Genomic DNA, 27,508 nt, shown 5'->3' on the forward strand with positions numbered 1-27,508 from the left:
GGATAGTTCATCAATAGGTATAATTCAATCTGCTCACCGCTGCGGTTGTGACGGCGAGCAGGTAAACAATGAAGAGCAGGCAGTGGTAGCATGGTGGATGCTCCCCAACCAGCTGATCACCAGGGGTGCTGTGCAGTGATGGCCAGTTCGCCGTGTTCGTCTGCGAACACATGCGGGCTGCCATCTTAACTCAAGTCCGGCGATGCACAGGTAAGTCCTTTCCTGTGCCGGGCGCCGGTCTGAAACAAACGCAGTCACCTGGAGCAGGCAGTTCCGATAACAGCCCGATGAAGGCTAGACTTGTGGTTTAAGATGGCAGCCCGCATGTGTTCGCGGGCGAACACGGCGAACTGGCCATCACTGGTGCTGTGTGTCAGACCACTGCGATCTGATATTAATGAACTATCCTGAGGATAGGTGATCAATAAAAATAACTTAGACAACCCCTTTCAATACATTATCTTAGGCTTTCTCCCTGAAGGTTCATTACTCTCACAAGCAGGTATTATAAACTTGTCCATGGGTGTCAAATAATTCAGAAAATCCAACGATCAAGTGTCATTGCTAGCAGATTAAGCTTTTTAGACCATATAAATAAAAATCCCTAAAAGGGAATGTGTCATCAGAAAATGACCTATTGCATAAAATCAAATTTTTATATTAAACTTTATATTATTTTTAATTTTCCATGTCAATATCTCCTAATCATAGCAGGTAGGGTTAGAATAACAGATATCAACTATACATAGATAAGACAGGATCCACCATTCACAATAGGTGAGATAACAAAAAAAATAAAAATAAAATGACGTGTCTATCTGGTTTTACGGGGCAAAAAAAAATATTACATTCCCTTAAAGGATGAGATTTTTATCATACACAAACAAATACAGCATTATTAAATATGGAAAGATTGGCATGAGGCAAGACAGTACGGTATTCTTGGCATATACCTGTGTATTTCTGGGCTCTTTGGACGGCTGGCAGGCTCATCTGTGACTGTCTGATACTCTGCAAACCTCTCACTGAGGGTCTTTCCGTCACCCTTGAAATAATGCTCTGTTGGTTGTAGAGGAGAAAAACTGCTTCGTTAGTTTAACTTCCATTAAACACAAAGCCACAGATCTTAAAGGGGGAATTGCAGAATGTCAACAAATATTAATAGTTTGAACCCTATTAAAAAGACAGAAAGGGGAACATTTATTACACAAATATATCATTTTCCATGGGGTATCTACTTGTCCCTCATTTGGTCATCAGCCACCATATTAATAAACTTCACTAGAATCTTTAATATACAACGTTCTACTAATTGATGGGAATGAGCGCACCCGAACTTTACAGGTTTGGAGTTCTGGCAGTGGAGGAATCCCGTTATGGAGTCCGTTATAACAGAATTCTATGACAGAATGCAGAACGGAAGCCTTTAACAACCCCTTCACGGATTATGACGTACAGGTACATCATTGTGTGCCAGGGGATGTATGGAGCAGGCCTCTGCAGTGAGCCCGGTCCATACGCGCTATCTGCCGGCTGTATGATACAGCGGGCATCTGGCCGTACTGACAGGAAGCAGCGATCGCGGCACCCCTGCCATTTAACCCCTCAGGTGCCACAATCAAGGCTGATCACGGCATCTGTGAAGTGATGTGGCTCCATCTTCCTTCCGATCGGAGCCCACGCAGTGAAATCACAGGGCTCCGATCGGTTGCCATGGCAGCCTGGATGCTGCTGAAGCGATCCAGGCCTGCCATGGCTTTCTCCATACTGAGCTATGCACGAGGCATAGCGCTGAATGGAGAGTGTAAAAATCCTATTCACCATAATAGATCTCTATTATAGTGAATGGGAGAGGGGGCCAAAAGATCCCATGTACGAGGCCCCTATGGGGGCTAATTGTTGTAAAAAAAATATATATATATATATATATTAAAAGTTAGAATCGCCCCCCTTCCCCAATTTTACTAATAAAATACATAAACAAAAAATAAAAAACAAACATTGGTATCGCCGCGTCTGAAAAATTTAAATATGTAAAAAATTCTTGTGCTGTGAATGCAGTAACAGAAAAAATAAATATGCGATTTGTCATTTTGTCACCCCAAAAGAAATTGAACGGTGATCAAAACATTACATATGCTACAAAAATGGCATAAATGAAGAAAACTACAGTTATTACTCAAAAAACAAGCCCTTATAAAGCTCTGTAGACCACAATATAAAAAAAAAAAAAAGTTATGGCTGTCAGAATATAGCGATGCAAAAGATTTAGATTTTTCTAAATGTTTAAATTTTTTTTTTTAAAGTAGTACACTGTTCAAGTTTGGTATCGCCGCATTTATACTGAGCCGCAGAATAAGAAGGTCAGGTAATTTTTTGTCAAAACCCCAAAAATCTTGGTGGAATTCTGGGTTTGTTTTTTTCTATTTTGCCACTCATATAGCTATGTGAAAAAAAAAATAAAAATCATGGCCTTTGGAACATGAGGAGGAAAAAAAATCTAAATTGTAAAAATGAAAATAGGCCTGGTCTTGGAGTTAAGAGGCATTCCGTTTTTATCAGTCATAAAAGTCTATGGCCAAGCATGTTATGCATTACGGAAATCAGACAGATCTGCTATGCTTGGCCATAGACTTCTATTATGACGGATAAAAACGGAATGCCTCTTAAAGGCTTCCGTTCCGCATTTTGTCATACAATTCTGTTATAATGGACTCCATAAGGGGATTGCTCCACTGCCAGAACTCCAAACCTGTAAAGTTAGTGTTCGCTCATCCCTACTAATTGACAATGTCATGGTTAATTACTAAGTGTAAGAATCCATATTAAAACATGCCTAGAATATTTCTAATTAATATATAGGCACTCTAGTGTATACATTATCAGAGCCATCTTAAGAAACACGTCCAACAATTTTTAAATGCCCCAAAGCATCTACAATAAAAATGAGGTAACTTTGCAAAGTCTTAAAAGGGAATCTGCCACCCCAATTCTGGACTATTATCTACAAGGATACATCTGTAGTACTGCAGGTAAGGAGTCTAGATCATCTTTTTTTTTTTTTACTTTTCTATTGGTCGCCCTGGTTCCCCCGCTGTCAGAACTTGTTGTGCTTTTTCATAAGTGTATAAAACATTTATCTAAATATCCTATTATAGTGGATTTGATTATATAGACACCTATAAGAGTCCATATTGTTATATGTTATGTATTTTAAAGATGGCCGAGAGAGGGTCATGGGAAGGGCAGTTGCTAAAGGGTGCTAATTACTTCTACAGTTTGGTATCTAATAATGAAGCAGAAAATCTGTAATATCTATATACACGTATAATCAACCTTCTCTTTGTATTATTTTTTTAATCAATAAGACATGTGTAGTTTTATATTGTTACGTATTAAGGACATTTATGTATCTGTCATCATATATATTTCCTAATAGGAACGCATATATTCCTATTATATGATGAGAACAGTTTAAATATGGACTTTGTTAATGAGTATCTGTAAAGATGTGGTATTTTAACTAACCATCAATCACCCGTTGGTATAGCAGAGGAGGCACAGATATCTCTGAGACAACAAGGCTCATCATTTTATTAACTACATCAATTTAGGAGTATGGGAAACATTCAAATGGTGGCCAAACGTCTGTCTTAATTGGTAGAAGTGTCATAATGAATCCCTCTAGCTTTGATTTAGGTTCCAGAGGTCATGTGTATAAAATGTGAGATAAAGTCATGCTTGGATATTTAACCCTTACTAGAATGATACTAATAGCTTAGGTAATAGTGTCACATTATACCAAAAGCAGAAGTGCATTTTGGGTAATACAATGACATCACAGTCCTTATCATATGAACACACCTAGCCAACAATGATTGGAAAACTCCAAGCTAGGAAGGTGTGTAACTGATAAGTTTGTGATCATAAACCACACACACACACACACACACACGAGGTAGGAGAACGGAAACAAAAAGGATGAGAAAAAAAAAAAAAAAAACCACAGAGAAACAAAGGAAACCCAGGAGAAAGAGCCTAATGACCAGATCGTACCTTAGAGCTGACTTCCCTTAGTCTCTGCACATCATCTGCATTCTCTGTAATGTATAACTTTATTTTGTGTAGTATTGATATAAATTAATCAGCCCGATACTCAAACTCCCCAGTGTTGGCGGATGTATAGTTGTTAAAAGTGCTACATCAATATTGTCGCTATTCAGTAACGATGCATATTACTGAATAAAAGACTTAAATATTGATTTCAGAGGTAACTGATTGGAATAATTTCATTTCATAGTCAATACCAGGCCTGATCATTTATATTGCTACCCCATTATCCGAGATTTGTCATAGTTTGTGCAGAGCAAGGATTCGCATCTTTTATTAATGTTAGAGATTTTATCTCTCAAAAGTGTGGTCGGGACGTTATATTTTATCTTGTGTCTGAGAGGTACTGTGTATACACTGGTATTTAGTGGCAAATTTTGGATACTGCATATCACCATCATTGCAGATTACTGAATTTCACATTGATTAATCTTTTATTTTAAATTATTGTATAATCATTTATATTTTTGCATAGATGCTGGTACCTTGTTTTACTGATTGCACAATATAATTAAATAACCGATCGAACTATTTTTGAGGTGTTATATATGTCCACCTCGAGGATTAATAATCATTTGAGATATTTCTTTTGATCCTTTCTTTTATATAAAGCCTTTTGCTTTATATCCCTGACAAACTCAAAGCTGCACTGAAATACAGTCTTGACTGTTGTCCTGTTCTAACATAATGGAAAGGACTTACGCACATACAGAGCAGGCCTGACAATGTATTTCAATGCAGCTCTGAGTGCTGACAGCAGGGGGAGTGGGGGTAGTAGGAAAACAAAATATAGTGATCTGGACTGCATATCTGCAGTACTAATGTATTACTGTAGATAATGGTCCAAAATCAGGGTGTTGTAAATGGTATCATCAAGAATGTAGAGTCCCGCTATGATCCTGCAGTCATAACCTCTTCAACCTGCCCCTTTTTGGCTTACATGACTTCAATGGGAGACACCATGACTGATCCCACAGACTACAAAATGTTTGTACAGGATAGGTGCTAATAACAAGTGTTGTAAATGGTATCATCAAGAATGTAGAGTCCCGCTATGTCAATATCTGAACCTTCATAGCCATTCTAGGGCATCTAGAACCAAAAACGAATGAACCCCAAACTTGGGGAAGAGTAGACCTATTAAAACATTGTTTAAAAATTACAAACCAAGTACCCCCTCCCCAACATGTTTCTACACAGCTGTGGCTTCATCAGGGTAAAGGGGGCTATAGAAAAAAAAACAGACTAATTTCTGAGCCCTCAAAAGGTATGGCATGCCACAAAAAAGTATGTAAAGTATACATTCCAACATTGTTCACTTAGGACCTTTACAATGTCTTCAGGCTATGTTTTGATTGCTGATACTTTTGAGGGCAAGAATAGGCTGCATGCTGTGCTACTATTCCTAAGATTGTGACAGAAACCCCTATGAAATACCCAAGACACATGACAGATTTGAAGGTCATATGACTGGCACCATCTTTAGTCCTATTTAGATCTCCTACGAATGCATTTTTACAGGACTAAAATGAGCCATACCATTCTATTTTTTTTTATTACAGAGAGGCTATTAAGCGAATATAATAAAAGGTCTGTGAGCAAAATGTTAAATATATTAGAAAATTATATAACTGCATATTCTCTATACAAATAAAAATCATTAAAACCAGAACTACTACTACTTTAAAATTAGAACATAAACTGCCAAACAATTTTATCAATAGGATCCAGACCTAAAAATAACAGATTTTTCATACTACCATGGAATTTTATCATTTGGTTTGTTACTTTATACAGAATTCTTAACAAATGTACCAACATAGCGAATCGTTGAAGGCTAAATGAGGAAACAGTGATCTCTATCAACCCCCAATAAACATATTAGTCTTGACAACGTGTGCATGTTCAGTTAGGAGGGAAGATGAACACTTCCCCTCCAGGCAGAAGGAATGGATGGGCATGTGAAAATCCCACATGCTCAAAATCCCAATTTTCTGACGTCCCTTCCAGTCAGGAAGCCTCCACACAAAAGCAAGTTATTGGTTAATTGTTTATTTGCTTCCTACACGAAAAATTTAAGAGGTTGTCCAACCCCAACATTTTTGGTATGTCGCTAGGATAGGACACAAATGTCAGATAAGTGGAATGCTACCTGTGGGACTCTGCCTAGCTCCAAAATGGGGCTCTGAAGTGAAGGAGGGTACACAACACTTGTGGCACCGTCTTCATTCACTGCTATGGGACTTCTGAAAATAGCAGGGCAAGTGCACATGGCAATTTTAAGAATGCAAATAACAGTGCATGTATGTAGAACAAGTGCTGCCACCTCTCCATTCACCACTAAGGGACTGCCAGAAATAGCAAAGCCAACGCTTGGCTATTTTTCAAATCCCCATAGCGGTGAATGGAGGGTGGCTACGTATGTGTGTCTCCTCTCCCTTCTGTTTGGGGACCACCTTCTGGAGACCGATACAAGTTGTCTTTAGCACCCGCTCCCATCTGAAATTTGTTGCATATCCTAGCAACAAACCAAAAAGAATGAGATGGGAAAACCCTTCGAAGCAATTTCCTAAATTGCTAAAACTCTGTTGTTGTAGAGTCTGTGCAACTCCACCTAGCTGGTTGTCCTGCTGCCTCTCAGACAGATCCAAAAGCACAATACTATTGGTTATGTTAGCTTTTTCTGCTCCACCCCCCATTGTCTCAGTGTTAGAAACAGTGGCAAGTAGGGGGAGGAGGATGTACACAACAGATCAGAGTGTGAAGCAGGAAAGCATGCAGGTCTTTAGGGTGTAAAGACAGAGGACATAAACCGGAGTCTGTCAGCACAAGTGTGAAAAGATCCTATATGGGCTGAAGGAGAAATCAGTCCAGGAATTATTCTGTATTGATACGTGGTAGCTAGTGAAGACAGCAGCATCATGGACAAACAGACCTCACATCCTACATGTATTATTGGGAGGGACATTTCCGCATAAGAAAAGTCAAACTAGGAGCATACTGCAAACACCCTGAAACTAAAGGCCCCCTTACACTGCCAGATGTTGCGGCAGATTATCACCGACAAGGGTTTGTACGAACGTTGTTAGCGATAATCTGCCAGTGTAAACATGCCGCCAAATAGCCAACGAACAAGCAAAATGCTAATTCATCAGGTAATAGGATCATTGAGGCGGACACCTAAATCAGTTTTCCGGCAGCAGATCATACTATCTAAACAGCACTCTGCGGCCCACAAATAATGATACTGTATAGGTACGAGCGATGGGGCATTAGCCATCACTCCTCCCCATACTGTGGAGGAGAGTGACAGGAAGGAATGCTTCTTTCCCAACAATCCTCTACTCCATTAGGATATGTAACGGGGCCTTTAGTGAAACTTTTTCAACTCCATGTAACCTCTAACATGTAAAAATAAAAAAACACTTTTTAAAAATATTCTTTCCATATGAAGGCTGATGCAAATATTCAGTACTTCTTTTGCTGCTAGGGTCCCTGAATTATTGCAGTTTATATTATGAGCATGCTGGGAAAATGACAAAGGGGTATTCCCATCTCTGACATTGGGGCAAAATTGTTATACTTAGAATAGAGCTCACAAATGCTGAAGGGAGCACTGCGCATGAGCGGACACCCTCCATTCATTCCTATGGGAGCGCCGAAAATAACCGAGCTGGTTAGGCTATTTCCGTAAGCCATACAGAAGTGAGTGGAGCAGTGGTCACGCATGCGCAGTGCACTTCCCATTCATTTCAATGGGATTTCCAAAAATTGACAAGCGTGCTCCTCGGCTATTTTCGGCACTCCCATAGGAATGAACGGAGGGTGGCCGCGCCCTGCAGCATTTTGCGAGCTCTGTTCTAAGTATAGGTGCGGGTCCCAAAGGTGGAACCTCCATCTATCATCCTAGTGATATGCCCCTAATCTCTGAGATGGGAATATCCTTTTAATCAAGGTGTCACAACAATGGCTACACTTCATGTAAGCTAGGAATAAAAATGCATGTAACAGACTAGCCATTTGGAATGAAATATTTGAAAGCATGCAAACTAAATGTGATACCATCATAACATATCTCAGTATTACTGGTATCAGACATGGCATTATGGTGCATCTTCTAAAATGTGGTCACCTGTAATCAGTTATACAATGAGACATCATCCTGTTAAAGAAATCAATATACAGCTAAGTCCACTTACCGCCCAGCATCCAGTACAAGTCTTAAAATCAAGCAAAACACTACAAGGTAGAGCCTCAAGTTTAATTCCAGCAAACCCAGGAATTTTAGGATCTATCAAGTCAGATTTTTTGCCATTTGTGACAGGAGGACTTTAGCATGTTTTTGCCCCAGCAACAGTATATTTTATGTGTTACATGGGTTTTCAATATATTTTCCAGGACCTAGTCATAATGAAAAAGAAATCAACACTGGCCAGTTCCAGCTCAAAGGTCAAGAGTGGTGTACATGGACAAACATCACAAAACCAAATCAGAAAGGTGAATAACCTCACAGTATTTGAACAAGTATTTGCCATTTTGAAACAACCAACCTTCTTTAGTTAACCCCTTTCTGTTTCCTCTGTGGACTGGGTATAGCATACATGTTATTAAAAGGGGTTATCCCACAAAAAGTATTTATCATCTATCCAGAGGATAGGTCATAAATATCAAAATGCAGAGGTCAAAACATTGGGGCCCATGTGACCCTGAGCATAGTGGCCCTTGAGTCAGCGGTGTGAACTGGTAGTGCGTATGTCAGTCTGCCACTCCATTCATTTCGATGGGACAGAGAGTGCCGTCTACATCAGTTCCACAGAAGTGGATTGAGTGGTGCACACCACCACTCCATTTAGAGAGGGGGCCCCACCTTCTAGTGAGAGCTGGGGGTCCCAGAAGTCGGACCCCATGACCTGATCTTTATCACCTATCCTGTGTATACAGGTCCCTTTAGACAGGACAATTCAGCAGGCAACTGTCGTGAAGGAAGCCTTACTTCCTGGCAATCGCCTGCTCGTCAGTGAAGGAGAACAATGCATTTACATGCAGCGATCTCCTTCACAGTATGAAGAGGACCAACCGCTAATGCCATCGCTCTTACCCATACAGACTCGTTGTATGCCAGAAGCAGTCTGTAAAGACAGCACAATCTGCTGCCGGCGTACATTGATTATGGTGCCTGTGCAAACTATCCAATTACCTGACAAACTAGCATTTTGCGCATTCATGGGGTAATCAGTGGTACCTTTACCCCACCAGATAATCGCTATGAAAGCTCATTAGTGATTATTTGATGAATTCTCGGCCTGTGTAAAGGTCCTTTAAGTGATAAACACCTTTCATGGTATAACCCCTATAGGCTAGATGTTTGCAGAAACCCACCCCATATTTGCTTCCACCTAACTACGGTTTGTTCAATATTGCCTTATCTAATTCCCACCACGATTTAAAAAACATGCGCAATTTCAAAAAGCTTTTGACATATCTTTTTGATCTGTGCGGCTCTGAGTGCCGAAACCCCCATGGATAAAACGAGGAAGCAGAAGCATTTCCAGCTAGCTGAACACAGGCTCAATAGAAACTCTGTGAGACAATGCTTGGCTGAGCACTTCAGACCAGAAGGGGTCTGTCTCAGCATCCGGACCTTCCCAGATCAAAACTTTTGATATGTCCTTATGACATGTAATTGTTTTATTTGACATGACAGCTACGATTTAAGTAAACTGTGCACATCAGTGATTATCAGGCAAGTGTAGTCAAAGGTGGTCCACTGTAAACTGAGCTGGGAAAAGCTTACTAAAGAGGGTGGAGGCTGAAACAAAGTAGGCAGCTTTTAAACACAGTTGTAAACTACATGCAATACCATTCACAGTAATAATGCAAATACTGAACCATTTGACAGTACAATTGCCATAAGATTAACAACCACTTCATAGTGCAATGGCAGCACAGAAACTTACCTTACAACTCAAAAGTATTAAAAAAAGAATACTAAAAACTAAAGAACTGATAGATCAACCGTTCCCTAACCAATTTCTGTTCTATTCTCTTAGAATTATAAACGATGGATCTCGTGTACAAGAGGAAATCAAACAAATGAAGGAGCCTACAGATCGATTTTTATCTTGTAACGTACATTGGAAATGGTTTGCACTAATTTTATATATAATGGTTTAATGCTAGATATATGGATAGCTAAGCATACATACAATGCAATCTATGATTAGATAAACAATTCCTGTACAATTTCTACTGTTAAAGGGAATGTGTCATCAGAAAATGACCTACTGTTTAACATATTTTAAAGATTTTTTGGGTTATTTTTAATTTTCCATGTCAATATCTATATTTAAAGGGTCACCAAAATTGGATGTTCCACACTGCTTACATGTGACTCTAGCACAGCTACCCATGATTCCAATGGTACCTTTGTTCTTTTGTTGCGACTTTCAGCAGCTGAAAAAACTATGTTTAATCTATATGCAAATGTAGCTCGCAAGTGCCCAGCGGCAGGGTTCGTGGTGTAGGTGCCCAGGCCGCCTTTTTTCTTCACATTACTCCTCCCCAGCCTCTTGCTTGTCCCACCCTTTAAGTCCGTTGCGTCATCCCCAGTACCGGCTGAGATCCCGCGCATGCGCAGTTCACCACCGGTCAGGGTATGCGCCTCTGGCCACTAATTTCGCACCGGCGCACTAGATGTATCGATGCTGCTGCCCACATTGGGCATCACAGTGCTCATGTCCGGGCTGGCGGTGAACTGTGCGGGATCTCGGCCGGTACTGGAGATGACTCAATGGACTTACAGGGTGTGACAAGCAAGAGGCTGGGGAAGGAGTAATGTGAAAAAAAGGCATAGTGGCCTGGGCACCTACACCACGAACCCCGCCCCTGTGCACTTGCGAGCTACATTTGCATATAAACAGTGTTTTTTCATCTGCTGAAAACACAACAAAAGAACAAAGGTACCATTGGAATCATGGGTAGTTGTGCTAGAGCCACATGTAAGCAGTGTGTAACGTCGAATTTTGGTGACAGACTCCCTTTAAACAAAAAACATAAAATCCTGCAGTTTTTGCAAAGGCCACTAAGCCTAGTATGCGACATTTCTTGGTCTGTACAGATCACTTTACTGCAGTTACTGCTTATCTATACACAGATGATATGAGTACATTCAGGATTAAAATGACAGATAACACAAGATCAACCATTCACAACAGGTGATCAGAGCTCATCTATTCTTTCCTTGTTCAATGACCACTGCACAGGTCACAGAGCGTGCCTAGAAGACTCTCCCATAGAAGTCCCCTCCTGATCTTTGTGTCTATGGACCTGCTGTAAAGCTATTTTCTGAATGCTGTTTAAATGCTGTTAACAGCAGCTCAGGCAAGATAGCCACCCCCATAATCATGTTCAGGAAATAGAATAAAAACATCTACAATCAGAAAATAAAAAGATTAGAAGAAAAGGATGTGCATTACTATCTGGTGACATATTTCCTTTAGAGCTTTCCAGGACTTAAAAATAATCATCCTCAGGAAGGGGTCCGACTACTGGCACCCCTGCCAATCACCATCTGGAAGGGGCAGAGGCACTGTTCTGAGTGCTGTGACCACTTTGATGTCACATCCATCCACCACATGGTCTTCTGCAGCTCAGTTACATTCAAGTGAATGACACAGAGCTGCAATACCAAGCACAGTCACTATACAGTGTATAGCTCTGCGCTTGTATACTATGGAAGGATTTGTGTGTGAAGAAACAGCTCAAACACAAAGAGGAGTTCAAGAACATAAAATCGTAATCACTGTACAATTTATATATTGTGGATGCATAGGCAGTGTACCCAAGCATATATAGAATCAATGAGGTGTTGTATGACTGACTTTAAACTGTTAGCAAACCTAAATTATATTACACCCAAGACGCAGCTCTTCATGTATCGCCGTCATTGCTTACCTTTGACAAACTGTACTAAAGACACCACATGGTAGATAAAGGATTCAGGGGAGGTTTTGTTGGAGAAGGAAACCTTCATGTGGTCAAAGATGGATCGGAAGTCCTTCGGTTTCTTGATTGAATGCACAAGAGTACTGGCTAGTCGACGGTCATTAGCCAAAGAGGATGGCCTTTATTATGCAAGAAAATAAAATTTAGATCATATTTCATTAGTCGAATATTACTTATCTCTACTAACTTCCCCTTACCTGATATCATCAAGGGGAACTGCGGGCATCCGAAGTTTGACCTCAAGATGTTGAGACTCTGTTGCCATTATTCTGATCCTAAGTGGGCTTTCTTCCCTAAAAACTACTTTTTCTCTCACTTCATTACTTGGGTGTAAAGGAAAATTGCAGCTGACTGGGTTTTTTATCTTATCAAGCACACGAACTGGGTCAGATGACTTGGGTTCCTTTTTACCAATTGACCTTTCGCCCCCTTTATCATCATCTTTATGTCTCTCTTTGGTGGTCATTTTATGCCCCTTACCCTCCTTGACCTTTTCACTTTCCTTACTGCCCTTGGTCACAGATTTGGATTTGAACTTTGTCCCTTCTTCTGCATTCCACTGGGATGTAGAAGAAAAACTTTTGCCTTGCTCCGCTAAAACAGACTTTCTAAACTGCCTATAATCCTCAGCTTCCTCTAGGTCTTCACTTTCTGAAACGGACAAAAACTGCGATTTAACTGACTCTTTTTCCAAAAGATAATCTAACATATCACGATCATCCCAATTTCGGCCTGCTTCTTTTTTAGTCTTCTCCAATGTCTTGTCTTTATGGCTTTCCTTCTCTTTATTATTAGCTTTTTCTATTGGAAATAACCTGTGTTCTTCATCTGTATATCTGGAAAAGTAAAATAAGCATGTATCACAAAATACAAATTGCACATTACACATATACTGGTGGGGAATAGTAAAATACAACATGCTGTCCTTAAAACTTAAAGATGTTCTCCAGTTTCATCATTAAATTTCTATCTGTCCAGAATACCCCAAGCACTGAATATTTTTGCCCTTTATTCCTAATTTATATGCCAGCTCTTTCCTTCCCCTTTTCTCAGAATCACTGCATCCTGGCAGGATGTTTACATGCAGGACTTCCTGTTAAGTTTACTAACCAAACCCAGTAGGTTTTGTTCTGTAAGGTTTCACAGGATCACCTGCCACACTGTATCCTCTGCAGTAGTTCCACCTCCTATACAACCCCTCTCAGCATTATTGATGCAGCGCAAGCCCTGTGCAACATTACAAGGCTTCGCCCCGACATGAAAATACTACTACAGCTGTCACTCAGAGCAGAGGGGAGGGGCTGTGAAGCAGCTCAATGCAAGGAGAAAAGTGCACTTCACAGTAAATCTCTGCCTCCAGTGCACTTGCAGTGGCAGCACCTGACAGAATTAGGCTACGTCTACACAACGACATATGTCGCGCGACAATTTTTATAATGGCAGTCTATGGTGTCGCACTGCAACATGCTGCGACGTAACAGTCGCAGTATATCCATTCGAGATATATTTTTCTGCGACTGTAGCGTCGCAGTATGTTGCAGTGCGACATCATAACTGCCATTATAAAAATTGTCGCGTGACATTCGTGCAACAAAATGTTGCAGTGTAGTTGTGCCCTGTCGCGCGACAAATGTCGTTGTGAAGACGTAGCCTAAGGCGAAATGTGTTGTGCAACATTTTTTGTAACGATAGTCAATGGAAAAGTTAGATTTTCATACGACAATCGCATCGCAGTATGTCATAGTGCAACACCATTGCCTACCATTATGAAAAATGTCACGCGACATTGCTGCGACACGTCACAGTGTAGCTGTGCGTTTTTGTCGCCATATAGCCCTAGCCTAAACCTTCATATTTACACTTCTCCTGATAAAAAATTTGCACTGCTATCCCGCCTCCTCTACCTAGTACCAGCAGTTTAGCATGGTCAAAACTGCTGACAAAATACCTTCATAAACTGCACATAGGTCAAGGAATATTATATTACAAAATAAATATCTACTTTACATTGTATGACTGAAATAGGTATTAAAGATAAATGAGAGAATATCTCCTTACTTTTTTAGAAACTTTGCTCCTTTAGTAATGTCTTGCTCTGCAGGGTCAGTGAACATAGAATAGTGAGAGTGCCCTTCGTCATGAGAAGCATTCTGAGACACAACAGTCTTTGCTGGACTCTTTTGAAGAGGGATATGAATTGGACTGTTTTGTGAAGGACTGTACCGAGTTGAACCATTACCATCACCAGAGGCAGACCCAGACCTTTCTGGGCTATGGGCCATGGAATGTGAATTCTGAGACATAGTGTCTTTGCCAGAATGGACCACACTAAGAATAGGGCCATCAGACTGGGAAGAACTTTCACTGGGTGGAGAAGCAACTGGTGAAGGACTACAAGGGGATCTTGGACTATTGTCATAGGCAGAAAGCCCTGCCCAACTCTCACCATGCAGATCCAGTTCTTTTCCAAGCTCATCTAAAGGCTCAGATGGGTCAAAAGCATCTTTGTGCTCATCATCTGATTTCTCATTTGAGGGACTTTTCGATTTAGCAGCCTCTTCCTTCTTTTGCTTAGGTTTCTCACGGGAAGCTCTCGATTTTCTCTCCGGAGATTTACTGTAGCGTGATGAAGAACGGGATGATGATGACCTCTGTGACTGAGAAGACTTGTAGGATCTCTGTGATCGGCTTCTGGATCTTTGAGATGATGCAGAGCGCCTCTTAGGACTCCTTGAGCGAGACCGCCCACGGCGAGGACTTCGAGAGTACCTACGGTTCCACATTGGCCGATAGCCACCACGATGGTACCTGCCACCTCCACCTTGGTAGTAACCTCTTGATCTTCCCCTGAAGCCATAGGGGCGCCTCATTCCCCTATTATTTCTATAATCTCTGCGGAAATCTCTATTGTACACACGTTCTCTGCTGCGAGATCGAGAGTATGTTCGTGATCTAGATCTGGAACTTAAAAATATATTTGAAACAAGTTACTGAATTGAATTAGTGTTAACACACAAGAAACAAATCCAAGCTACATCTACACTTCTGAAGACTTTGGTCAGCTGTAAAATAATTGAAATCATTTGTTAGGTTATTCGTCAACTAGATTGATTTCATAAAAGAATTATAAATGAAAGTGAAATAATCCTTTTTATCCTGACAATAAACCACGATGACTACATATAATAAAACAGTACCTTTTCTAGTCTGAAAATATGTTACACTTTAGCAGTAAATTATTAGCTACATTGCAAATTTCCATCACAGGATGAGGCCTGGGTTAGTGACTTCTGCCTTGCAGAACTTGTATCCATAAGATGGCAGTAATTCCTATTTTATGTACAAATCAGTACCTCAGACGTGTAGATATTGCAGTTCATGTAAAAGTAGTGGATGGGGAGCAAGCTAGTCCAAAATATATTTTTTTAACACTCACTTGCATAAAAGTGCAACTGAGGCCGAATGCACACGGCCGTGTTTCAAGGCCGTGAGCGGTCCATGGAACCACGGGTTGGATTCCTGCTGAGAGCAGGAGCGCACAGAGTCATTGGTTGCTATGACGCCGTGCGCTTCCTGCTGCCGCCGCAATACAGTAATAGACTGGTATAGATCATACCAGTGCATTACTGTATTGCGGCGGCAGCAGGAAGCGCACGGCGTCATAGCAACCAATGACGCCGTGCGCTCCTGCTCTCAGCAGGAATCCAGCCCGTGGTTCCACGGACCGCTCACGGCCTTGAAACACGGCCGTGTGCATTCGGCCTGAAGGTGAGAAAAATCTCTGCACCGTCCAGTGCTGATCATCATGGGATGAAGTTATCATTAAAGGGAGTCTGTCACCTCCATGTGGCCATATACAGTGCTTACATTGTCCCATAGCACACCTATACAGGATTGTAATGGTACCTTTGTCTTTTTCTTTAGACTAGAAAAATCGAACTTTGATTTATATGCAAATGAGCACTCGCAAGTGCCCAGGGGCGTCGTTCACTAAGGAGCCCAGTCTGCATTTTTTCATTGTTTCCCCGCCCCAGGATTCCCTTGCGTCATCCTTCGGTCCGGCCGAGATCCCGCGCCTGTGCACTGCCTCGCCGGGCTGAAGCATGCGCACTGCGATGCCCATTATGGTCACGGCATCTCTTTAACTACTGCGCATGCGCCGGCAAACGCCACATTTCCGCTGGTTCCGCGCCGTTCGCGCAGTAGTTGGAGCGATGCCGTGTCAAGAATGGGCATTGCTGTGGACATGCCCCGGCCTGGCGAAGCAGTGCGCAGGATCTTGGCCGGACCGAAGGATGACGCAAGGGAATAGGAGGGCGGGCATAGGCAGAGGCTGGGGCAGGGAAACAATGAAAAAATGCAGACTGGGCTCCAACACAGTGAACGCTGACCCTGGGCACTTGCGAGTGCTCATTTGCATATGAATCAAAGTTCGTTTTTCCTGCTTCTGCAAGTCTAAAGACAAAGGAACCATTACATTCATGTATAGGTGTGCTATAGAGCAATGCAAGCACTGTATATGGCCATATGGAGGTGACAGACTCCCTTTAAAAAAGAAAAACACTTAGACCTAATCTTTCTACATATCACAGCAAGGTTCAGTCTGTAATTTGACTCATTTCTATATTATAGACTATACAAAAGGCCTGTTGCCACTTATTTGCCTGCATGACCATCTATATTTTTCCAGACCAGACTACTGTAGACTGCTTTATTAAGGCTACCCAAATGCAACCCAAGACTGTGTTCCTTATGTATTCGGAAAAGTACTGTACATTAAAAAAGAAAGGCGCTTCTCTGGGATTGTCCATATTGCCTTCTAGATTCATTTTTCCATCACATTCTACACTGCTCGTTTCCATGGTTATGACCACCCTGCAATACATCAGTGGTGGCTGTGCTTGCAGGAAAAAGAGCCAGCCTATGTGTACCCCTGTGGTCCTGGCCACCAGAGAGGCTAGTGCTTTTTCCTATAGCAGTGATGGTGAACCTTTTACAGACCGAGTGCCCAAACTGCAACCCAAAACCTTATTTATGGCAAAGAGCCAACACTGCAAATTAACCTGAACTCAACAGTCCAATATAGTATATATTCTATGTACTTTATCATTTAGCTATAATAACCTTTATTGTGTGCGGCCTATGCCATTCATAGTGCACCCTGCGCTGATAAATAGCAGGAAGGGTCTAATCTAAGGCATATTGGTACACCATATACTTTTTCCAGGGTGTGGGTGCTCATAGAGAGGGCTCTGAGTGCCAACTCTGTGCAAGTACGGACACACTGCTGGATTGCAGGGAGGTCATAACCATGGAAGCAATATGGACAATCACAATACATTAGTAAGTGGCTTGTATTAACTTTCTCTACATGATAAATGCCAGTTACTGAAGTGTGACAACCCCTTTAATGTCCTTTTACATGGACCAATGACCTGGCAGATTATCAGGAATGAAGCAGATGTTCCCAATAATTGCCTGATTGTCAGCAGAGATGAGGGCTGCATTCACATGCAGCAATCTCTTCCACTCTATGGGTACAAGCATTTGATAAGCGATCGCTTATCGATCACAGGGAAATGACTGTTCCTGCACAGCAGATCATTTTTTATACAACACAATCTACTGCACAGGAACATTTATTTTTGGTGCCGGCAGAACAACATGGTCACCCGATCAACGAGTCTTTACATGCATTTGGACAGATCTGTCGGTCTGTATAAAAGGACCTTTACAAACACAACGCAAAACAAGTGTAATGAAAATGTACAGTCTATCAAGAAATGTGAATCGTGCAGTAACCAGGGTCGGGTACAGTGATGACCCACTGCAGATTGGTCATGTATTGCTTCCTGAGAGAACCTTTCAGAATATAAGCAGACTCTTTACCTATATCTTTTCTTTCTTGAGTGGGACCTTGATCGCGAGGACGATGGCGATCGTGATCTTGAAGAATGGGACCTAGAGTTTGACCGCCCCATTTTCTAAAACTTAAAGTTAACTGAAAAGGCAAAAATACACAAATTGATTAGTAACAGATACCAATACTGTCCACCCAGCAATCACACTGTAAACTGTGTTGTCGACTCTGAAAACCACATTTCCTTTTTGCCTATTCTGAGGTAACAGAGTAGGGGTCCCCATCTCTCAACTAAAGTGTAGTGTGGTTACGTAGAGGGTGGCTGGCTCTATAGGTCAGTATGACACAGACAACCTATTGACTTGGATGGGTACTGTGTAAGACGAGGTCTGCTCGACACATAGGGCACAACTACACTGCAACATATGCCGCACCAAAATTCCATCTTGAATGTGATTTTTGCGACTGTCGTGTCGCAGCATGTCACTGTGCGACACCATAGACTACCATTATGACAAATGTCGTCATGTAGACCTAGCCTAATGCTTCATTTCCTATGAATCCACTGCAAAATTCTGCAGTCCTTGATCCTATCCACTTCAATGGGAACTTTGGACATGGATTTGCCAAAAATGTAACCATTTTCTTCCACATCGTGCTTTTTAAAACCACAAGAGGGGGGAAAAAAACATGTAAATTGTAAACTACCATGAAATTTTCCCCATTTCTTGCAGCTCGTATGTGGAACCATTCACTGCAATGGGGCCTCAAAAAAACAGAAATGATGTGCATTCCGTGTCTGTATGTCCGTTCCACAAAAAACTGAACATGTCCTATTATAATCCGCATTACGGACAAGGATAGGACTGTTCTAAGGGCCAGCTGTTCTGTAAAATGCAGAATGCCCACGGCCGGTATCTGCAACAAGGGTCATGTGCATGAGCCCTGAATGTGGAATTCATTGCTGAAATCTTCCCGTCCTTATGCTACCAGAGATGAGTCCAGCGTGTTTACCATCTTCCTGCACAGGCGCGCCCGTGTTCATGATTGACACCCGCCTGCGTCTCTAGTGAGTAAAGCTGCTCCCGCGCATAGGAAATAACAGGTTAATCTATAAGCCGCTAAGGAAGCCGATGACGGGGTCAGAGAGAGTAGAGGATTACCCTGCAGCATTACATGCACAGGCGTAAGATTTCAGAGGGCAGGGGGACGTCAATGAAGAACTTAGCGGCGCGGTTACGCAGGACTCATCTCAGGTCATTTACCTATAAGGTGGGACCAGTTTGGCAATGATTTATGCAGCAAGGACAATTTGGGGTTCATCAACTATGTAAGGAGTAGAATTGGCTGTCGGTTGGGGGAGGGGGTTAAAGGGGTGATAGGTTCCTTTTAAGGGGAATGAAGCTACAGTTATCACTAATGTGACTGGCACATTGGCAGGGCAGTGGAGCGTGAGATAAGGCATCATGGTGATGGGGCAGAATATAGGTCCCTATGGATGAGCCCTACATTGGGTCCCTGATATATAGAGAGCACAGGACTTATGTGTGTATATATAGCACAGCTGCTGTATGCAGGCCTGTACACCAGGCAGGCTAGCCCCAACACCCCCGGATTCCAGGACTACACACATTGCGCATTTCACATAACAAGGAGCGGAGAAGTCGTGGCCGCCTGTTACAGCTCGGGCAGCATGAAGCGGGGTGAGGGCTCCTGCTGGCCCTGCGTACATTACAGCCGGCCTTATAGCACGGTGCACACAGCGTAACGCACCTGACCGGACAGCCGCAGCTCACACCGACATACGCTCGCAGTTATTCACCATTCCTCCTCTGTGTGACGCGAGGGTCCGGAAGGTGGCGACAACAGGAAGTGTCAGCACCGGAAGTAGAAGACGGAGTATGGTGACGTCACCGCGCACGAGCCGTACAGACCGTAAAATGCGACAACTGCTGCTGTGCCCACAAACATGGCGCCTGTCAGTATGCCTTCTCCATCCATTTCATGGCATTTGGAACTAATTTTTATGTATTTGCTCTCAGGTTTTTGGGCATAATGTGAGACAGAAATATTTTTTATTAATATGCTAATTACCTTACTAACGTGCCCAATTGGCTGTCCCTCCGTCCGTTTGTGCCCAGCCGCGCCCCTTATCTCATAGTCCAGCGCCGCCCCACTGCTAATTATGCACTCTCCTCATCGCCGATGGTGTGCCATAATCTTGCGCATGTGCCCTAAATCCACTGGTCAGTGCCCGCACGATGTCCTAGCAGCAGCCTCAGCGAACAAAGCGCGCATGCGCCAGCTGTCTGCGCACTTCGCCCGCGGGCGTTGACCAGTGGATTTAGGGCGCATGCACGAGATTACGGCGCACCATCGGCGATGAGAGGAGTGCATAATTAGCAGTGGGGCGGCGCTGGGCTACGAGATAAGGGGAGCGGCTGGGCACAAACTGCCCCTTGGGCATGTTAGTAAGGTAATTAGCATATTAATAAAACCGATTTGTATCCAAACTGAAAGGACAGGTGGGGGTAAAACTAGTATATTTTTAATTAGATAATGGAGACTGAGAGGATGATATGAACAGCTCCATCGAAAATCTTGATGACCGAATCCCTTTAAGGACACAGCCTTATTTCACCTTAAGGACCAGGCCATTTTTTGCAGAGTGAAGGCAAAAGGGCCAACAAGTGCTAAACATCTCTGGGAACTCCTTCAAGACTGTTGGAAGACCATTTCAGGTGACTACCTCTTGAAGCTCGTCAAGAGAATGCCAAGAGTGTGCAAAGCAGTAATCAAAGCAAAAGGTGGCTACTTTGAAGAACCTAGAATAATACATTTTCAGTTGTTTCACACTTTTTTGTTATGTATATAATTCCACATGTGTTAATTCATAGTTTTGATGCCTTCAGTGTGAATCTACAATTTTCATAGTCATGAAAATAAAGAAAACTCTTTATATGAGAAGGTGTGTCCAAACTTTTGGTCTGTACTGTATATATATATACAGTACAGACCAAAAGTTTGGACACACCTCATTCAAAGAGTTTTCTTTATTTTCATGACTATGAAAATTGTAGATTTACATTGAAGGCATCAAAACTATGAATTAACACATGTGGAATTATATACATAACAAAAAAGTGTGAAACAACTGAAAATATGTCATATTCTAGGTTCTTCAAAGTAGCCACCTTTTGCTTTGATTACTGCTTTGCACAATCTTGGCATTCTCTTGACGAGCTTCAAGAGGTAGTCACCTGAAATGGTCTTCCAACAGTCTTGAAGGAGTTCCCAGAGATGTTTAGCACTTGTTGGCCCTTTTGCCTTCACTCTGCTGTCCCGCTCACCCCAAACCATCTCGATTGGGTTCAGGTCCGGTGACTGTGGAGGCCAGGTCATCTGGCGCAGCACATTATCACTCTCCTTCATGGTCAAATAGCCCTTACACAGCCTGGAGGTGTGTTTGGGGTCATTGTCCTGTTGAAAAATAAATGATGGTCCAACTAAATGCAAACCGGATGGAATAGCATGCCGCTGCAAGATGCTGTGGTAGCCATGCTGGTTCAGTATGCCTTCAATTTTGAATAAATCCCCAACAGTGCCACACGCAAAGCACCCCCACACCATCACACCTCCTCCTCCATGCTTCACGGTGGGAACCAGGCATGTAGAGTCCATCCGTTCACCTTTTCTGCGTCGCACAAAGATACGGTGGTTGGAACCAAAGATCTCAAATTTGGACTCATCAGACCAAAGCACAAATTTCCACTGGTCTAATGTCAATTCCTTGTGTTCTTTAGCCCAAACAAGTCTCTTCTGCTTGTTGCCTGTCCTTAGCAGTGGTTTCCTAACAGATATTCTACCATAAAGGCCTGATTCACACAGTCTCCTCTTAACAGTTGTTCTAGAGATGTGTCTGCTACTAGAACTCTGTGTGGCATTGACCTGGTCTCTAATCTGAGCTGCTGTTAACCTGCGATTTCTGAGGCTGGTGACTCGGATGAACTTATCCTCCGCAGCAGAGGTGACTCTTTGTCTTCCTTTCCTGGGGCGGTCCGCATGTGAGACAGTTTCTTTGTAGCGCTTGATGGTTTTTGTGACTGCACTTGGGGACACTTTCAAAGTTTTCCCAATTTTTCAGACTGACTGACTGACTTTCATTTCTTAAAGTAATGATGGCCACTCGTTTTTCTTTACTTAGCTGCTTTTTTCATGCCATAATACAAATTCTAACAGTCTATTCAGTAGGACTATCAGCTGTGTATCCACCTGACTTCTCCACAACGCAACTGATGGTCCCAACCCCATTTATAAGGCAAGAAATCCCACTTATTAAACCTGACAGGGCACACCTGTGAAGTGAAAACCATTTCAGGTGACTACCTCTTGAAGCTCGTCAAGAGAATGCCAAGAGTGTGCAAAGCAGTAATCAAAGCAAAAGGTGGCTACTTTGAAGAACCTAGAATATGACATATTTTCAGTTGTTTCACACTTTTTTGTTATGTATATAATTCCACATGTGTTAATTCATAGTTTTGATGCCTTCAGTGTGAATCTACAATTTTCATAGTCATGAAAATAAAGAAAACTCTTTGAAAGAGAAGGTGTGTCCAAACTTTTGGTCTGTACTATATATATATATATATATATATATATATATCTATATTTAAAAACTTTTAGATTTTTTTGTACACTAGGGGACTTTAAACATTCTATCATCTCATTGCATGGACTGTAGTGATTTAATATTGAAACCTATGGAAGATTTACAGTTCCATAGGAACTTCGCTATGACCAGCCTTGAAGCCTTCAGAAGGCCCAAGGCCACCATAGCAACTGAACAGCTCCCTCGATTTTTATGCCAAGAGGTTAAAAATCCATGATAGGCGTCATAGCCGATCACTGACACTGCAGGCACTCAGTGACTACACTGCTCGCTCGGCTCCAGAATAGGCGCCGTCTTTAGAGTCACAAGTACAGCACAAGTCATGAAGGGATTAAAAATAGCACTTTTGTCCACAGATGTTTCTACAGTTTTTTATGCCACCTGCCTCCTGGAGTGAGCAAGTTTTTGAAGAAGATGTATTTGTCTGGGGTATATCTGCTCAACTAGCTAATTACGTTCACCCAGTTTTCAAACGTGTTGAGAGGGGGGTAAATTCAAAGTTGCAAATATGGCATGTTCCAAAAATGTGTGACTTTTGCACACCAGAAAACTCATACCAGGTTTCATAAGTTTCTCTATATTGTTTATATCACGCACTGCAAAAAATTCTAAAAATAATCATCTTGCAAAACCTGCAAAAAAAAAAATTCTTATTGCTACATAGATGGAAAACAGGCAAGGTTATGCCTATCACTGTGCCAAGATGAAAAAAGCAAAAATGCAGTGACATTTAAAACCTAAACTGTTCCATGTCCTTAACGGGAACCTAGAGGTAAAAAGAGACAATGCAGCAGCACCCTGAAAATCAGATAAAGTACAACAATGTCATAGTGACAAAAATTATAGTGCTAATGTTACGCTTATTTATAAAGTGAGATGCTTGGCCAATGCATTTTGTACAAAACCATCTGAGCCCGTCTGCCGTACGTCAAGGTAATCTCTGTTAGACGGGTCCTAACACTAAATACTACCTGTTATGTGCCATAATGGCCGCCATAAAATTCAGGGAGTGTTGGATCCACATGCATGCTGGATCCACTCTGCCTTTTACCATTTTTGGTGCCATAATGGCCTCCATTACAAGGGATGCAGATACCAACATGCATGCCGAGCCCACTCTATACCTTTCCTTGTGCCAGACAGCTTGCAATGAATGTAGTGTTAGGACCCGTCTAACAGAGATTGCCTTGAAGTACGGCAGACGGGCTCAGATGGTTTTGTACAAAATGCATAGGCCAAGCATCTCACTTTATAAATAAGCGTAGCATTAGCACTATAATTTTTGTGACTATGGCATTGTACTTTATCTGATTTGCAGTGTGCTGCTGCATTGTCTCTTTTTTCCTCTAGGTCTTTGCCATGGCAGTGTGCACCTGCGCACTGGGAGGTGCTGACTAACCCCCTTTTTTTGCAGATTTACAATGCTGGAGATGTGGCACTCCAGCGAGTTGTGCACTCCTGATTAGCCTGTCTGCCCTATAGGCTGATTTTAATTAGTTTCAGTATAAAGCTGTAGCCTGCTCTCACTACATTCATTGGAAGCTGCCTGGCAGGGGTAGGGGTTAACAGGAGGTGTTGGATTGAGAAATTGGTATGGGGTGGGTGGGGGAACCATTTAAATTTTACCCTCAGGCAGCAGAAAGGCTAGAATCAACCCTGATTCCACATGGCCATTCTAGAGAGTCTTTTCATATAGTTCTATGCCGTGCTTTTCCTCTATAATTCTTTCTAGAAGTTTATGGATAAACTGCCAACTGGGTGTTTCCAGGATTACTTCCTGATCAGTTGCTCTAAATTTGCTGTTGTATCGGGACTGCAAGTGTGAGGGATGAGAATCCATTTTGTATGAACATGTTCTCTATCTTTTACATATGTAGAAAACTAAATGAACCAGCTGGCAGGATGTAAGGAGTCTCTGTGTACATAAATCAAATGCTTCCAGCTGCAAGGCCAAGGTAGTAGCCCCCTCGCTTCCTTATCAGAGTCTGACATACAAGAAAGAGTTATACTCCTTGTTAGTTTGGAATGTGCTGCTAACGAGTACTAACTTTGAGATAATATTCAGCAGAATCTTTTAAATTAGTAGAATTTTATTAGTATGATGTGGAAGTATTACCTTTTATGAATAACCAATCAAATCATTAGTTTCGCTTTCCACCCCCTTTGGTGGTGTGCCAGATTTGACTGTTATCTATACTGTTTTAAAATGTATGCTTTTTATGGAATAAAGGAGAGAGAATTTTATTCAGCTAGTGTGTCTGTGTCAGCTATCTGAGCGCTCATAAAAAAAAAAAAAATTTGGAATCCTGACAATCATAGAGGTGGGGGTTTTGCCCTAACAGAACTTGGCGCCCAACGTGGGGCTCGACTAAAGGACACTTCATTGATCTCCCGACAACTTGGTTAATCCGGTCCGGGACGGACAGATATAAAATACAGCGCTGCAAGGTAAGAGACTTTATCTTACATTATATCTGTGCCTCCCTGACCGGTTGTCTGGCTCGAGGGATTGTTGAAGGAACGTACGTATAAAAGTCCTTTTACAGTCGAGTTCATATTGATAAAAAAAAACTTGAAAGTTGAAAATACCTATGATTGTTGGGTTTAGTTTCTGATCATGAGTAACTTTGATTGGGATGTTTTTGGTCTGACTTTAGGAGTCATAGTATACATTTTGTTTGTTCTTTACTGTGTTTGGAAAATTGCTGAACATTATAGAAAGGGAAATCAAAGTCCTTGAACTCCGATGTCCAGTTTGTAGTCTTAATTTGTATAATAAATATCAGTAACAGAGTACACTAAGCTATATAGTGGGGAAGCTTTGTGGAAACTGAGGCTCAGTAAGAGAGTACACTAGTACATATAGTTAGGAAGCTCTGGGGAAAACTGAGGAAAAACAGACGTCTGTGAATTTTGGTACTTTCTATAGTTGTTCTGGTACAGATGAAGAGCAATGGGGAATAATTTTAGTATACCTGAAGGTATAAGACAGCCAAAACATTGGTGAAGAAAAGAGGAGGAAAGGAGGGTCTGAAGAATGTGTTAAAAAAAAAGGCAGGGATGAAGTATGGGAATATTGGCCTAGAGGTCTGGGAAAGATTTAGTGGGACACATTGTGGTTGGATAAAGGATCATGGATGTGAAGAAGTGGTTGACATATGGATAAAAGTAGCTCGTGAGGTTGAAACTGAGGGATGGAGAGGAGAAGTTGTGCAAGGTAGATTGTTGTATACTCGGCACCAAAAATGTGTGAAAACTGGAGATACGCCACCTCCCTCCCCCCTGACCAGTGCCCCTACTAAAGAGTCCAGGAGTGGACCAGAGGAATGGACGTGTAACGTCTGTGGAAATCAGAACCCAGACTGAACTGACACTTGTAAGGTTTGTGGGACACGTTGACCCCAGAAACCAGCAGGCATTTATCCGGTACTAAGACTAGAATCTTACCTGCTCAGACACCCAAAACAGGTGCCACAGAACCATCCGTCCCTAGGTCTCCCAAAGCCCCAGGACCAACAGGAAAGTATGGTTAGGTTACTGTGACAGAATATCACCCTTGGAGCCCGAAAGACCAACTAGGACTGTTGCCTAGACTCCCAGACCCCCAGACCCCCTGATGAGACCAATACCCACTGCCACGATGTTACAACAGATTCAGGCGCCATATAGAGCCACCTGGGCTGACCTCAAGGACTTGATGTTGCTGAAACTAGGGGAATCACTGTATCAGGTTGTGGACCCTTTCCTGGATGAGCATAGGGGGAGGGCTTTTGACAATCTGTTTCTAGAAGACTGGGAGAAAACTCTACAATCAGGGGCAGAGTTTGTCCGAGTTTTCAGGGAATGGGCAAAGGGAAAAGAAGATGAGCGTTCCAGGAGTCTAAAGAACATAGTTCAGGGACCTCAAGAGACAGTAGAGACATATGCAGCTGGACTGCGGGCCATTTGGACTGACATGGTATGGGATCAGACTGGACCAATGGGTGAGAAATTGTTGACATCCGCATTTATGAAAGGCTTGAGACCTGCTCTGCAAGCCAAGTTCAAAGCCTGTAAACCTGAATGGCGAGTCACTCAACTGCCACAATTGACTGCTGCAAAAGGGTTATAACTGACCTAAAAAAGAATTTAGGGGCTGCAGTCAAATATGTCAGTCAGGGCCAGGGACAGCAACAAGAGATTTCAGATGTTATAACTGTGGGAAACCTGGCCACATAAAACAAAATTGCCACGCTCCACGTCGGCAACGGGAAGCGCCCAAAGATACTGACAATGGAGATCAACAGACCTCCACTGCCATTTTTACTCCCTGCTAGGAAATAGGCAACCCCGTGCCAATACTGCTTGCAAAAACTGAAGAAAAGGGCCCTCCACTTCATGTACCCGTATCCATAGGTAACAGAAAGACGGTACCATTCCTGGTTGACACAGGGGCAGCCAAAACAGTAGTAGACCAGAGTTTCTTGCAGCCTCATCAGTTGTGGGATTTATAGGAGAAACATTTTTTGTCCGTGAATCTGAGCCAGTTAAACTAAAGATAAGACAGTACAGTTGTTATCCAATTGCTAGTTAAAGGAAACCTGCCAAAACCTATTTTTGGGACTGATGTTTTGCAAGCTCTGGGAGCTCACATACACTTTTACCCCGATGGCACTACCCGTGTAGATTTTGGGAGCCTCAGAGGAAGTATTATGTCCCTTAGGCCTCTTTCACACGACCGTATGGCTTTTTCAGTGTTTTGCGGTCCGTTTACCACAGATCCATTGTTCCGTTTTTTGTCTCCGTTGTGTTTCCATTTCTGTTCAGTTTTTCCATATGGCATATACAGTATACATTAATTACATAGAAAAAATTGGGCTAGGCAT

General features: G+C 42.2%; 1 protein-coding gene across 6 annotated transcripts in view; it reads right to left on the minus strand.

Moving 5' to 3' along the window:
- Positions 1-19,861, minus strand: part of BCLAF1 (BCL2 associated transcription factor 1) — a 36,882-nt gene extending 17,021 nt beyond the window's left edge. For all 6 annotated transcript variants that reach the window (XR_006388548.1, XM_044288718.1, XM_044288716.1 and 3 more), the window contains exons 1-6: positions 19,748-19,861; positions 18,004-18,115; positions 14,173-15,078; positions 12,312-12,950; positions 12,064-12,233; positions 954-1,059 (exon numbers count right to left, since the gene is read on the minus strand). Coding sequence is in view for 5 of the 6 variants with exons in the window: in XM_044288718.1 (XP_044144653.1) it covers positions 954-1,059; positions 12,064-12,233; positions 12,312-12,950; positions 14,173-15,078; positions 18,004-18,095 (1,913 nt within the window). In the remaining variant the exon portion in view is untranslated. The remainder of the gene's footprint in view (positions 1-953; positions 1,060-12,063; positions 12,234-12,311; positions 12,951-14,172; positions 15,079-18,003; positions 18,116-19,747) is intronic.
- Between the last annotated feature and the right edge of the window lie 7,647 nt (positions 19,862-27,508).

This window comes from Bufo gargarizans, chromosome 4, assembly GCF_014858855.1.
Source record: "Bufo gargarizans isolate SCDJY-AF-19 chromosome 4, ASM1485885v1, whole genome shotgun sequence".
In the NCBI taxonomy this organism is placed as follows: domain Eukaryota; kingdom Metazoa; phylum Chordata; class Amphibia; order Anura; family Bufonidae; genus Bufo; species Bufo gargarizans.